This window comes from Haliotis rufescens, unplaced genomic scaffold (assembly GCF_023055435.1).
Source record: "Haliotis rufescens isolate VD_foot unplaced genomic scaffold, xgHalRufe1.0.p SCAF_2, whole genome shotgun sequence".
Classification (NCBI taxonomy): Eukaryota; Metazoa; Mollusca; class Gastropoda; order Lepetellida; family Haliotidae; genus Haliotis; species Haliotis rufescens.
Genome location: NW_025963890.1, coordinates 78,078,418 through 78,093,897, shown reverse-complemented (window position 1 = coordinate 78,093,897; position 15,480 = coordinate 78,078,418). Strand labels below are relative to the sequence as shown.

Sequence of the window (15,480 nt, the reverse complement as noted above, 5' to 3'; positions counted from 1 at the left end):
TCTGCTATATCATCCGGGTACTCACGGGGAAAAACAATAACAAAGGCAACAACTCTCGGGGAATTGCTTTAGGTAATTGCCCATTTAACAGTATTCCAGTTATATCACGGCGTGTCAGCTTATGTGGGAGGAAAGCCCGAAGTGATGCAGGTCTCAGACGTTTACCATTTCGGTGAACCCCACGAGCACGGGTATGGTGCTGACAAACCTAGAAACTTAACTGGGGCGAACCGGGTTACGAACCCACAATCATAGGTTTCTGGCGTGCCCAAGGGACGCAAGTATGCACAGCGAATCGCAGCGCCTAAGACGAGTGGGCCACCCGTGCCCCCCACTGAAATCAAAATCGGGGCACCATGTTATAAATCCCGAAGACGTTCAAATAGCAGTTCATGGAAGATTTACATCTACTCATCAATTCTAAGAAAAGTACGTCTAATCAGAGACCATATAATATATGGTCTCTGGTCTAATTGATTAAAATTTCTCAATCATGTAAGTCTATGTAAGTCTATGTAAATACATACATGTATATTCTAGTGTCTTCCTCTAAAACACTAAACCAGCTCTTTCCTAAGTTTATTTCAGAAGCTTCGTATAAAGTTGTGTTATTTCAATGTGGTAACTGTACATGTATGTCTTTGACTTGCAAATACCTGACTTGCATTTGCATGTGTTTGTGGTGGTAACGCTCTAACCTGATTCATGAGTGTGATTCATTAACAGATGCTTATGATATAGTCGGAATGGAATGGAAAAGAAGTAAATTATGGAAATGGTTTTGTTTATTTTGTTTCCAATAAAAAGCGTATTCTTTTACAATGTTAATAATCGTCCACACATCAAGAACAAGTCACTGTGTAATACAAATACCTAACGACGTAATATTTGTGAAGGACTTCGTTTATCATAGGAAATCTTTAATAACCAAACGATTTTGTCCAGACTATTTCACATTATATTAAGAATGAAACTTATCACGAAACATTATGGGATACTAGACATGCACAAAACATTAGTTGGTTATGAGGTTGCCTGACTGTCATTTTGGCCGACACATGATTGTGTTTAATTCTGTTCTATCTTATTTGTTGCCGTGAAAATCACCTCAGCTATTGTGTGTACGAGTATTTGTGATTGGAGTCATGACCACAAGATCACCTTACATTTGCAGTCTAAATAAAGTATAGATATCGGTATTTGTAAAAGGAAAAGAAGCTTTACACCATGATCTTAAATAATGCAGACTAGCATGCCATGGAAAATATAACTCAAAATCAGTCAAGGAAAAACGTAATACAATACATTGTACCGTACATTTAGCACAACTGTCACAAGATAGCGTGACTATTCTGTCTCGAAAGTGTCTCGAAAGTGTCGTGATAGTGGCGTGAAAGTGGCGCGATAGTGCCGTGAAAGTGTCGCGAAAGTGCCGCGATCGTGTAAAATGTTATCGCGAAATGGCGCGAAAGTGTCTCGAAAGTGGCGCAATAGTTTCGCGTTAATGGCTCAAAGGTGGCGCGATAATTCCGCGTTAGTGCCGCAATAGTGGCGAGAAATTTTCGCGAAATTTTCGCGAAAATAGGGGAAGTTACTATGAAATGTAGTGTATGTGCTTGGCCTTTTCCCTCTTCAAGTGAGAATATCATGTTTATTGTATCATAAGTATAACTGTTCCACTCACCTTATTCTTAGATATAATATCAATAAATAATAACATAGTTTATACAAATAATTCAGCAATTCAGTTACTGAATGATCTATGTCAGAACTGAAAAACATACTGTCATTAAATCTGTGTGAACAAATTCTGATACTTCTTATGTTTACATTAAGGAGAAAAAACAACGCCAGTAATGTCAACAAGGAACACTCCATCTACGAAGACATATCAGCTATGGAACCAGACAGACACCAGGTGCAAGGTAAATAGAAGTGACACAACCCTTTCCAGAATCATAAGGAATCTCTGCTATAAATCTGAGTCCATTGTATGATTCCGTCTACATCATAAGCATGTGTTTATGATATCACCGTAAAACTGTGATGATACCAGGTGTTCGTGAATAGGTGAGGGCATCCTGAAGTAGTCTTCTGAACGTAGTCTCCGGTTCTCCTTAAGACAGGTAACGATCTTGCTCCTAGATAATGATAAAAGAAAGCCTGTACACAAAGATAGACTTGTTCAGCCCTAAAGGGAACGCATGTTGTTCTGCAGCATCCCAGCGAGTAAACAGAGACAAGGAGGAGGAGACTGAGATGGAGGAGATGGAGGAGGAGGCTGACAGAAGCTCTTACTACAACATCAAGGCTCCAGTTATAGTGACGGAAGTGGCTGTGGACAAGCTAGGGGACGGAATCAGAGAACTGCAGGCTACTGAAGGAGGATTCGAACAGGAATTCAAGGTAGAGCCTCATTTTATCTTCCAATACCCACGAACTCATGGAACATCAAGTCTGGCTATCAGGTTGCATGTCACAACACAACAGCGTAACACTGAGAGAATCACTATGAATGTCATTGATAAAGAGAGTGAATGAATGTGTCTCTAAGGATGTCACATGTCTTTTTGAGAGACGCTTTGTATCGTTTAATTATGCACGAACATGGAATGAAAGCCCATGGCATAAAGTTGATTTTCAGGATAAGTTTGCTTTTAAGAAACTGAATATGGGAATTCTATTATTCTTTCTAGCGGTTAATATCCGGATTCACACACCCATATGAAGATTCCAAACGTGAGGAAAACAACGGCAAGAACAGGTTCAGAGAGTATTATCCATGTGAGTATCTTACCACTGCATTGTGGACTACTGAAATGATAGAAAGAGGTCCTAACTGAACATATAGCTACGCAGGTTTGCATGAGATCAGCAAGAGTCAGTCAGTATATTCTCAGACTGAATGATACACTGCTTATTCTCAACCACAGATGACTACAACCGAGTTGTCCTTCAGAAGCTTCCAGGGGATCAATCATCCGACTACATCAACGCCAGCTATATCAATGTAAGATTCCAAAATATTATTCATCACGTAGTTTCATATGAAGGTCCATAGTAACTGACCACCTACTGTTTAATGTATTTTTGAATACCAAAATAATATTACTCAAATATACTACATATCGCATACGTTTAGTTTCTTATTTACCTCCGCACCCAGAAATATTAACGTATATGACGGCGGTCTGTAAATGCTTAAGTGAGGACGAGACCGTCAAGCGAATGATCTCCACAACTGGGATATGATGACAGGCATTAAACGAATATGAGATCCTGACAACTCGATCCCGTCAGTCAATCATGGGTTTGCAAAAGATTCTGATAATAACTGGTGCTGCTAGTAAAATGCAGGACGGCCGTGTTCTAGCTTACACATTAATGCACCTTAACACCATCCGTTATGTTAGAACCCATATTTGGCAGTCTGTTTGGATCACAGATATGGGGCATTTTTAAGATCATATTTGTGTAAATATGAATGATACATGTGCAGAAAGATGTTTTTAATGTTTGAACCATGTGACCTCTTCTAATTGGTATCTAGTTTATTCATATCATGCACAAACAACCCGTCTCCTCATTTTTTTTAAGCAATAAAACAAAACTGTTATTATGGCAGTTCTTGCAAAAGATAATAGAACATGGCAAATAACTCCTGATAACTTTGGCACTGTTTGTCATCCTAACATTGGAATGGGGCAAGGGTGCTGTTCACCCCCAAGGCCATCCAGAATCTAACGATGGCATGTGCGAGTCCCTGGATTTGTCAACAACTGTCCATGTACGTGGGTTTTACCAAAGTTGTTTGGTTTCTTGTCGAGTCTTCCTCCAACATTAAATTGACACCCGACGATACAGCTGAAATACCATTCAGCAATGTGTAAAGTTACTTACTAGCTTTCTTCGTTGCAATGGTTTGACCCCCCCCCCCCCCCCCCCCCCGCCGCCTCTCACGCCACACGCACACACGCACACACACAAAATGAACAACAAACAAGACAACAAACAAACAACTAAACAAACAACTAAACAAACAAAAAACAAAAACAATTCTAAAATATATAGCCATGATGGAGTGTGTTAATAGGCTCATAGGAGATCTATTATCTTAACATGCTTCCTACAGCTGCAATATATCATGACTTGCAGGTAGACCCGTGAAGATTCGGGGTAGAAAAGGTCTTCAACAACCCGTGCTTGCCATAAAAGGTTACAATGCTTGTCTAAAGAGGCGAATAACGGGATCTGGTGGTCAGGCTTGCTGACTTGGTTGATGCATGTCATCGATCCCAATTGCTTGGATGGATGCTCATGATATCAATCACTGTATTGTCTGGTCCAAACTCGATTACTTAGAGACCGCCGTCATATAGGTGGAATATTGCTGAGTGTGGCTGAAACAACAAACAAACAAACAAACTTGTAGATATATGCAAAGTCCTAAGTGGACATGTCTTTTACATTTTAGGGATACTCGATGGATCAAGCCTATATTGCAGCACAAGGTCAGATAATATATGAATACTTCAGAATTGTTTTGTACAGTATTATTATAGTGTTGACCTAACACGTATCTATATTTTCGTGTATTGATCAATATGAACAGTGAACATACCAATATCGCAAATCAGAATCATATGTTTGTGTTCGTCAGCACCAAACAAGAAAACTGTCGGGGATTTCTGGAGAATGTTCTACGAGAAGAACTTGACAAGGATCGTCATGCTGACAAACCTGACAGAGACAGGAAAGGTATGAGCAGATGGAATTGAGTTAGTTGTGGTGATGGAAATTATCTGCAGTTGTCACGGGTAGCTAAATAAACTGTTCAGAAGAGGTGGTACAATCTCTATCATCCGTTATGAAGAAGACAATGAGTCTTCGTTTTCAACCTCCTCATCACTAAACCATCGTATTTCAACTATCTCACATGAGTTCCACAGGACTAGCAGCTATTGATATACAGTACAGAGTAAGACACTCCAATGTTATATCATGGCACTAATATTATTGCACTGTCCAGGTGAAGTGTGTTCCCTATTGGTCAGACACGTCTGACCTCATTGTGGATGTCTTCACCATCTCCGTCACCAACATTAGCCACAGAGCTCACTGGGTGATCAGGGAACTCAAAGCGACTTTGAAAGAGGTAAACAAATTAAGTGAATCACAATCGTAGCAAAATACAGGGGAAATCGGCGAAACGCATTTTAGTCAAACTCTTAAGAACCAATGTTATGTTATCGACATATATGTTGTCAAGAGTTGTAAATTGCATGTAATTCTACAGACCGGCGAGAGTAGGCTGTTTCACCATTTCCACTACACAAAATGGCCAGATCATGGAACTCCAGAGGAAACAGCACTGATGGAGTTTCTTTGGAGAATAAGAAAGACACCAAGCCCTCACAATACGCCTATGATGGTGCACTGCAGGTATGTGCTTGTGTATGACACCAAGTGTGCTATAGCACTTAATGTAGAATCATGTTTACCTCAAGGTAATCATGTATAAATCTTTGATTCTTGCCTATGCGTGAATATAAGTCTGATAAGTCTAGTACAGTTTATTTTTATCCCTGAATTAAAGAAAAGTTTACTTCAATGACAGCATTATTTGTATAATATTTACAGAGCTCCTTCAGTTTTCGTTTCACACAATACACGTCCTTTCCTCTCCAGTGCTGGGGTCGGTCGGACAGGGACGTACATCGCTGTGGACTACCTGCTGGACCAGGCCCTGACTGACCGGAAGGTGGACGTGTTCGGGTTTGTGAATCTGATGCGACAGCAGCGGAGAAATATGATACAGACCAAGGTATGTGACAAGCGACATAATTTATGTTGCCTGGTCATATACATATCTCCATATTTCATCATTATCTAGCGAGCAACAAAGCATCATGGTTTACATTGTAGGAGCAGTACGCATGCGTGTACACGACTCTACATGAGGCACTGATGATGGGTGACACGACCTTGACCTCACCCGAATTCAGGACACAAAGACGAGCAAATAAGGTGTTCAAGATGGGGACGGCGACAGTGTCTCAGATGATGAAGGTGCGTGCTTCTCGTGTTTATTTAATTCTCTTCCAACACTGATATAGAAAGTTAAATGAAGAATGTGTATCTTTGACGTTGTACCCTGATCGTAGTTAGGAATGCATTAAAAAATAGTAGGGTATTAGATGTCACAACAGTTGTTTCAGATGTCAGCCTCAGTAATACGCCAGTTGTAAGATCTGATGTAATGAATACGATAAACGGATATGTACGTGCTGTTGATATTTTTAACATTGTCAGGATGTGTATGTGTGTGCGTGCGTGTGCGTGTGTGTGTGTTTGTGTGAGTGTGTGAGTGTGTGAGAGAGAGATAGAGTGTGTGTGTGTACATGTGTGTGTGTGTGTGTGTGTGTGTGTGTGTGTGTGTGTGTGTCACAATATGCTTGTTACAATAATATTTACAAAATCATAAGAGGTCTCTACCAAAATCGGAGTCCATTGTACGATTCCAAGTATATTATAACTATGGGTTTATGAATCATATCAAATAAGATTAGGGGCGGTCGGGTAGCCTGGTGGTTAAGCGTTGGCTCGTCACGCCGAAGACCCAGGTTCGATTCCCGACATGGGTACAATGTGTGAAGCCCATTTCTGGTGTCCTCCGCCGTGATATTGCTGGAATAATGCTAAAAGCGGCGTAAAAGCATACTCACTCAAACAAAATTAATGTTAGCTTATATGTACATTTCTGTTCCGCTTTCTGTTTCGTTCTGAGTGCAGTACTTCTGTTTTGCCTACTGAGATGGTCCCGTTCCAATTATCTGCCGTCGCACAGTATATACAGTGTTGTAACTCACGACATTGATCCACCCCAGCAATACATGTAGTACATCGAAGACATCATATGTGCCATTTGTCTTCTTTACAGCAAGTTAAAGTCAGCATCGAAGAACTTAAATCTGGTGAGAACATTTTCCCTGGGCTGAGAATGCAATGTACCTGAACACCGATACCGGGATTGGAACGGAGCATTATGTGAATGGTTTTTAGCATTCCCCTCCAGTAGTCATGTGATAAATAAATGGGTAATCATATTGCCCAAGTGCCACAAGTGAGTGAGTCCGGTGATGCAGAAAGTGATGCATGTCTTGTTAATGCAAATGCAGGCCATGGTTACCCTTCCCAGAACACCCGTGAAGATTCGGGTTAGGATAGGTCTTCAGCAACCCATGCTTGCCGTAAAAAGGCGACTATGCTTGTCGTAAGAGGCGACTTACGGGATCGGGGGGTCAGGCTCGCTGACTTGGTTGAAGCATGTCATCGATCCCAATTGCGTGGATCGATGCTCAAGATATCAATCACTGTATTGTCTGGTACGGACTCGAGTTGTTACAGACCGCCGTCATATAGGTGGAATATTGCTGAGTGCGGCGTAAAACAACAAACCAACCAACCAACAAACATCTGATGTCACATAATTTAACCGCTATTTAGCCCTTTATGCCTAGTGGAATACGTTTTCGGAACAATCGAGACTGGACTGGCGTTGACGTTATATATTTGGACGTTTATATAAAGTCGATGAAATCCAAGAAATCAAATCGGGGAATCAGGCATTCAGATCCACAAAGAGGTTTCTGGCACGTCTAATCGACGTAACACTGTGAAGCGAATTGCGGTCCCTTGGACGACCAATCCACCTGTGCCGCTCCTGAACCTTTAACTGACTTATCAACATACTTAATTTAAATATACACTTGATTGATCAACACATCAGTCGTTCTTAAGGAAACATCCATTGTTAGAAAACCACACTCTTTGTCCAATCATGTCTTTCTGTTTGATAGCTGGGCGCATCAAAGGTCAGGTTTGGGTGAACGGACGGACAGACATCCTAGCTGTGATGATGCCTGTAAGTATAGGGACTCACCTGTTAGCCACACATAGGTACAGTATGCGCATTATATGTTCCATAAGCTTGCCAAAATTGGTAACTATGTTCAATTTACTTACCTCTAGGGAATTGATTTATGAGTTATCTGTATTTGTACTCACTGTATTTAATGTAACATGTCAATGGTTGTTCTTCATATGGACAGAGTCTTGTATTTGTCTTCTTCAGTCCCACCTGTCAGCGAATGGCTACCTGTTAACTGAGGCCCCCTCCGTCACCACGGCGTCTCTGTTCTGGAAACTCACAGAGGAACAGGAGTCTTCCACTGTCCTTGTCCTGCCAGACTCACATCAGGTGGGTAGAATGATACCCGACTCAGACACAGTGTCCTGACTGTGAGCCAAGTAGTCCTTGTTTTAGCCCCTTAATACCGAGCGCCAGACGGGGTAACAGCAAGTACCTTCTTTTAACGTGTTTTGGTATGACGCGGACGGTGATCGAACCCAGGATCTTCCGCTCTCTGGGTGGACGCTCTACCACTAGACCACATGTACGGTCTAGAACGTTTTAGAAACTGTTATTTGAATTAATTGAATATATATATATGTGTGTGTGGAAATGTCAATATTTCAGCGTCTGGACAGCTTCATGCCACTTCCAGGAGACAGCCTGGACTCGAGTACTGTGATCGTGGGTTGTTCTACTGAGACCTCACTCAACTCTGACATCATCCTCAGGAAAGTCGACAGACAGATGGAGGTAGGCCGTTTTGGATGCTTCTACTTTACTTATAAGAGAAAGGAACATGAGACCCCTAGATCTACTTTAACATAGTGTTTCCAAAATTGACAAATGCTTTACAAAGAAACTCTTGTGTTTGCAGGGCAGTGCCTCTTCCCAGCTGGTACATGTGTATCTCATGACGACCTTCCGGAAAGATGATTATTCCAGTCTGTTTGACCTCCTGGACCAAGTTGACCGCAAAATAGAGGGAAATAACTCTCAGCCAATAACAGTTATATTCAGGTTGAATATATTTAAATATGTATCATTATCAAATGTTTCCTAAATTACATACAGCGTAAATATGTAAATCTGAAGTATTAATTATCTATATTTGCTTCCGGGTAAAAAATATGTTATAGGCACACTGAGGATGTTTATTGAACTGTTTCTCTATCAGTGAAAATGAACGACGATCAGCCACGTTGTTCTGCATCCTGAGTAACATCGTGCAGGGCATGACACACGACAATGCGGTGGAGATCTACAACAACATCCGAAAGTTGGGACATTTGTGTGACAATGATCTCTCGCAGGTAGGAATCAGAATAGATCTAAACCAAAGTAAACATCACTTATATCTTAGAAGTAATATTTGTGTTATGTAAGATTTCGCCTATTTGGCACGCCAGAAACATGTGCTTGCTGGCGCCACTAAAGTGTACACGTCATATCTGCATCACATCACACACCGCGATGTCACTGTATACTGCCCAAGGCTACAGTGAACCAAGCTCACAACAAATGTTCGTGTAAGATATAGGTAACTGCAATGTCAAATCCAAAGACGCGAAATATATCCTTGTATATAACAGACCATAAGATGCACTTCTAAGATGCACTTCTATGACGACTACCTAAACTGAATACATTAGGCCTGACAATAAGCTCATGACTATGTACCTACATGTTTACTTATGAATGCATGACACCGTGGCTTTATGTTCCAGGCTGACGTCTCCCTGTGTTATGACCTGGCCTCTGCCTATCTGGAGACACAGAGTGTTTACGCCAACATGTGATGGCAACCCGCACTGTCCACACTGAACCTGTCGATCAATGCTATTAGTCTCTGCCTATCTGGAGACATATGATGTTATGCCAACATGTGATGGCAACCCGCACTATCCACACTGAACCTGTCGATCAATGCTATTAGTCTCTGCCTATCTGGAGACATATAATGTTACGCCAACATCTCATGGGAGACCATCTCTACTCCCAACGTATGACACACGTACCCACACTGAACCTGTCCATCAATACTACAGATCATGTATATTCACACTGAATCTGTCCATCAAAAACTAATTACCAAGTATACCCACACTGAACCTGCCCATCAATACTTATGACCAAGTATACTCACACTGAACCTGCCCATCAATACTTATGACCAAGTATACTCACACTGAACCTGTCCATCAATACTTATGACCAAGTTTACTCACACTGAACCTGTCCATCAATACTTATGACCAAGTATACTCACACTGAACCTGCCCATCAATACTTATGACCAAGTATACTCACACTGAAGCTGTCCATCAATACTTATGACCAAGTATACTCACACTGAACCTGCCCATCAATACTTATGACCAAGTATACTCACACTGAACCTGTCCATCAATACTTATGACCAAGTATACCCACACTGAACCTGCCCATCAATACTTATGACCAAGTATACCCACACTGAACCTGCCCATCAATAGTTATGACCAAGTATACCCACACTGAACCTAGCCATCAATACGTATGACCAAGTATACTCACACTGAACCTGTCGACCAATACCAATGGCCACGTATATCCACACTGAACCTACCCATCAATAGTATTAGTCCCTACCTGTCTAGAGACAAAGAATGCATATGAAACAAATCAGATCTCCTGACACAATATATTTACAATATACCCTTCCATCATTACAGCTGACTTGTCAGGATCGACACATAGGGACATATTGTAACCATCTCCTTCAAAGAGAATGAAGTCATCAACAGTGGTACAAAATATAATGAAATGAAATGCAATGTAACACATTACAGCCCTTAACTTTGCGATCGTATAATGTGATTTTCACCTTTATTTGAAAGTCATGTATTTTATATAATGCATGGAGAAACATTACCGCCCATCTGTTATATCTCGTATATCACTCTCATCATTTTGATTATGTTATGACAAATGCAATGAACAGTGGTTATGAAAAATTTATTTAAAATGAATGAGTTTTATTCATATGTACATTTAAAAAGCATGCACTAAGTAGGCGCTATTAAGAGCAATTTAGTTTAAGAATATTACCATGACGTGAGTAATATTGTTACTATCATTTTGAATGACTGTATAACATGTCTCATCTTTAACTTTGTAACATTCTTCATTAGAATATAGATTCAGCTTATATTCTAACTGTAATGTTAGGTTTGATATTTAAATGCCAAGGATTTTGATTTGACAGAAATATTTCAGCACTGCAGTGATCCCACTGTACTTGCGTATCTATAAACTACGACGCTCCTTTTCACAGAGTATTTTTACAACCATCAAGCTTATACAGACCATGTACTTTTGTGGCAGTGCCAAATCCATATGGTCAAAGTCAACATTTTGCATCCGTGATCTTTTTGAGCACAAAATCATTGAATATATTTATATTTCGATGTTGATTGTATACTGTATTTTTGTTATTGTTTTATTTGATATATTTTTGTTGCATTTTACTTAATTTTTGTAAATGTATTCTTTGGCTTCTTGTCCATATATACGAGGTGAATCTGTCTGTGAAACACAAATTTAGAACAAGGTGGACATTTAAAATGCGTCCAATGGACAAACTATCAATCAAAAAGAACACTCTTGCTGTGATATCTTTGTACATATTATGATTATTAATGTATAGTGAATTACATCAGTTCGGGACTGGGTGGAGAGGCTCGCTGACTTGATTGATTCATGACATCTTATTCGATCACTGGATTGTCTGGTCCAGGTCCGATTATTTATAGACCGTTGTCATATAAGTAGAATACTGCTGAGTGCGGCCTTAAACATTAAACAAACAAAACATCAGTTTTGACATGTGGCACGTACGCACGTATGTGTACAGTCTTTCTCTTCTATTAATTCGAGCATTTAAGGAACTCTCACCAGTCTTCATCTTGATATTTAGTATGCCAACATGCTCTTCGCTTCTTATGGCTTCTGTTCGTTAGTATAAGCTGCTTCAACACCTTTGAGAAACTGACAAACAGGTGCAGTGCCCTGATGTCCTGTCATCTCCCCAAGGAGGGAGCCTGTCGTGTGGACCTTGCTCGCAATGACTGCGTCATCTCCCCATGGAGGGAGCCTGTCGCGTGGACCTTGCTCCCAATGAGTGCGTCATCTCCCCAAGGAGGGAGCCTGTCGTGTGGACCTTGCTCGCAATGACTGCGTCATCTCCCCATGGAGGGAGCCTGTCGCGTGGACCTTGCTCCCAATGAGTGCGTCATCTCCCCAAGGAGGGAACCTGTCACGTGGACCTTGCTCCCAATGAGTGTGTCATCTCCCCATGGAGGGAGCCTGTCGCGTGGACCTTGCTCCCAATGAGTGCGTCATCTCCCCTAGGAGTGAGCCTGTCGCGTGGACCTTGCTCCCAATGAGTGCGTCATCTCCCCAAGAAGGAAGCCTGTCGCGTAGACCTTGCTCACAATGAGTGCGTCATCTCCCCATGGAGGGAGCCTGTCGCGTGGACCTTGCTCCCAATGAGTGCGTCATCTCCCCATGGAGGGAGCCTGTCGCGTGGACCTTGCACACAATGAGTGCGTCATCTCCCCATTGAGGGAGCCAGTCGTGTGGACCTTGCTCACAATGAGTGCGTCATCTCCCAATGGAGTGAGCCTGTCGCATGGACCTTGCTCCCAATGAGTGCGTCATCTCCCCATTGAGGGAGCCTGTCGCGTGAACCTTGCTCACCATGAGTGCGTCATCTCCCCATGGAGTGAGCCTGTTGCATGGACCTTGCTCGCAATGAGTGCGTCATTTCCGCAAGGAGGGAGGCTGTCACGTGGACCTTGCTCGCAATGAGTTCGTCACCTCTCCAAGGAGGGAGCCTGTCGCGTGAACCTTGCTCCCAATGAGTGCGTCATCTCTCCAAGGAGGGAGCCTGTCGCGTGGACCTTGCTCACCATGAGTGCGTCATCTCCCCAAGGAGTGAGCCTGTTGCATGGACCTTGCTCGCAATGCTTGCGTCATTTCCGCAAGGAGGGAGGCTGTCACGTGGACCTTGCTCGCAATGAGTTCGTCACCTCTCCAAGGAGGGAGCCTGTCGCGTGAACCTTGCTCCCAATGAGTGCGTCATCTCTCCAAGGAGGGAGCCTGTCGCGTGGACCTTGCTCGCAATGAGTACTCGATGTTTGTTTGCTTCTATATCAAGCTGTAATGTCTTTCTCACTAAATCACGGAAAAACATTATTCTCGAAGCTTTTAGGACATATACGCTAGAGATTTATGCACAGTTACCTGTTTTTAATAATGCTCTGAAATGTACAACACTTAATTTGTCGTTTTGCAGTATAATATCCGGTTTTAGTGTACTCAGAATATTGTTTTATGTTAATGATAAACATATGCAAATTAATAAAATTTTAATTCCTATTTTCATATCCAACTTAGTTGTTATTTTCCCGTGTGTTTTCGGGTGAACAAAAGACCTTGCTTTGCAAGTGTTTTTGACGTGCCACCGGCGGAACAGGATAAACTCGACTTTTCGCGAACACCTGCTATTATAACTATTTGATAGTGATTAAAAGCATTCTCATGCTATAGTCGGAATGCACAATCAACTCTTTTGGGGCAGAGATCTCTTATTAATATTGAAAGAGTTGTGTCACGGTTATTATTATGTATGAACTGTTGATGTCACGTCTGCCAACAACTACAACAGTGTAAGTTTTGTTAATGAACATTGTTACTGGCTCGTTGGCTGGTCCTATTCTTGCGACAGAGATGCTCATTTGGGAAACCTTAACATACACATCCACCTTCTATTCCACATTCCACCATGAGATTGAAGAATGCTCGATTCCGATTGGTTTAAAAGAGGATCCCATTTTGCAAAAGAAGCATCGTTTAAATATATTAAGCCTTTTCACACTAAAACCGTGCGTATGAATACATATAAAGCCTATATAGAGATTGATAAAAAATGGCTGCCGATCGATCACCCATAAGAAGTGTATACCATATCGATGAATCGATATATATTAGATGCTGGGTTTCTAATACACGGGTCAAAGTCTCTCGAGAAATTAGTAGGCTCCCGAGTCTTTAACAGACGAAGTACGGTACGTTTCATAGGTATTGGGCGTGTTTTGCGTAGAATTTGACATCCTACGACATAAACCTGATTGCTTCGATGATGAGATTACAAGACTCAACAAAGCCATGTCATTGGGGGACATGTTCGGTGGCACTGAAACAAACGATAATGTTAGTAAAATATATCATTATAAAATAGTGTTTAAAACAACTTTATTCATGACAACATGTTGTTTGCAAACCTTGGGGGGCTCGATAGTAAATGCGATCTCCGTTTGGAATTTGGCAGAAGGGGATTTGAAAGTCCATCCTTCCTTCGAGGGGCCATAAAAAAGTTAATCGTAAACAAATGTCCCAACATCACTGAAGTCACAGCAGAGACACTTGATCACAACAGAATGTTGTTATTCGACGCGCAGAATACATACTTTAGTAAAGCTTGAAAAAGGTTTATGGTAGTCACTCGGAGGATATTTAAAATTTTGACGCACCAGTAACACAAATAATGTAGAATGTAGAATGCATAACCCTATTTTAACCATATCTTCCCTGTATTGTTTTGGGTGAACACTGGATTTGCCTTGCGTGTGTTATGGTGGATGCCACTGGTGGGCAAAGTTCCGCTCACCTTTTCGCGAATACCTGGCATCATCACCGTTTGATAGGAACCAGGCATTTGATCTTTGACATTTTGAAGTAGTCAGAATCAAACCATTTAAGTGTTGTTAGCATATAGTTCTAATGATTATGGAAAGGGTTTTTGTCGCTTTTAGTTACCTTAATAAAGTACATGTATGTAGGCTGTTTAAAGTTACTTTGTAACACGCATTATCACGGAGAGAAAAAAACCTAATCCATACTGCCGCTCTTGTTTGCAGACAGAATATGTGTTTACTTTGTATTTACTACTGCAACAGTCTGTGTATTTACATGTCAAGCAGGTGATTTTGTAAATCAAAAATACATTCTGCACATGTTCGTGCCGTGTGTACCATTCACGCCATTAACAATGCACATATGTGTGTTTATAATACCGAAAACAAGTAACATAAAGCCACTGACAAAATACATATCTGAAAACAGGAGACAGAGCCACATGCTTCAGGCCAGGCAGCGGTGGTGCATTGAAGACACCAGATGACTGAAAACAGCCTGGAGAATGTCGTTGCAAATGTCAACCAAAGATTTGGTTTGGTCCTGTTGTAGGCGTCGTTCCTTCTCATCTTAGACATAATCTATTGGGGATAAGTTACGTTGTCATGCACCACACAATAACAACAAGCAACATGCGACCAGTAATCAGTCAGACCTGTCGTAAAGATGAGACAAAAACTGAAACGTCCAAAAATCACGAAAACAAATTCATTGTCCAAAAAACCCAATTCTTAGTAGCACGTACATGTATGTCATCCATGTGTTGCGATGACACTCAGCACCGTCGTCTCAGGCTCATAAATGTGGTTACCAAAGGGAAGATCATTGTC

The 15,480-nt window shown here is 41.4% G+C and overlaps 1 protein-coding gene across 1 annotated transcript in view; it reads left to right on the top strand.

Moving 5' to 3' along the window:
• The window catches only part of LOC124122786 (receptor-type tyrosine-protein phosphatase epsilon-like), a 93,009-nt gene extending 79,670 nt beyond the window's left edge, over positions 1-13,339 (top strand). The window contains exons 10-26 of the mRNA XM_048400613.1: positions 1,837-1,925; positions 2,219-2,406; positions 2,697-2,784; positions 2,934-3,010; positions 4,475-4,511; positions 4,661-4,758; positions 5,030-5,155; positions 5,297-5,442; positions 5,689-5,824; positions 5,926-6,069; positions 6,941-6,974; positions 7,860-7,924; positions 8,135-8,260; positions 8,540-8,665; positions 8,790-8,932; positions 9,090-9,225; positions 9,640-13,339. Of these exons, the coding sequence (XP_048256570.1) occupies positions 1,837-1,925; positions 2,219-2,406; positions 2,697-2,784; positions 2,934-3,010; positions 4,475-4,511; positions 4,661-4,758; positions 5,030-5,155; positions 5,297-5,442; positions 5,689-5,824; positions 5,926-6,069; positions 6,941-6,974; positions 7,860-7,924; positions 8,135-8,260; positions 8,540-8,665; positions 8,790-8,932; positions 9,090-9,225; positions 9,640-9,711 (1,831 nt within the window). The 3' untranslated portion in view covers positions 9,712-13,339. The remainder of the gene's footprint in view (positions 1-1,836; positions 1,926-2,218; positions 2,407-2,696; positions 2,785-2,933; positions 3,011-4,474; positions 4,512-4,660; positions 4,759-5,029; positions 5,156-5,296; positions 5,443-5,688; positions 5,825-5,925; positions 6,070-6,940; positions 6,975-7,859; positions 7,925-8,134; positions 8,261-8,539; positions 8,666-8,789; positions 8,933-9,089; positions 9,226-9,639) is intronic.
• Positions 13,340-15,480: the final 2,141 nt, after the last annotated feature.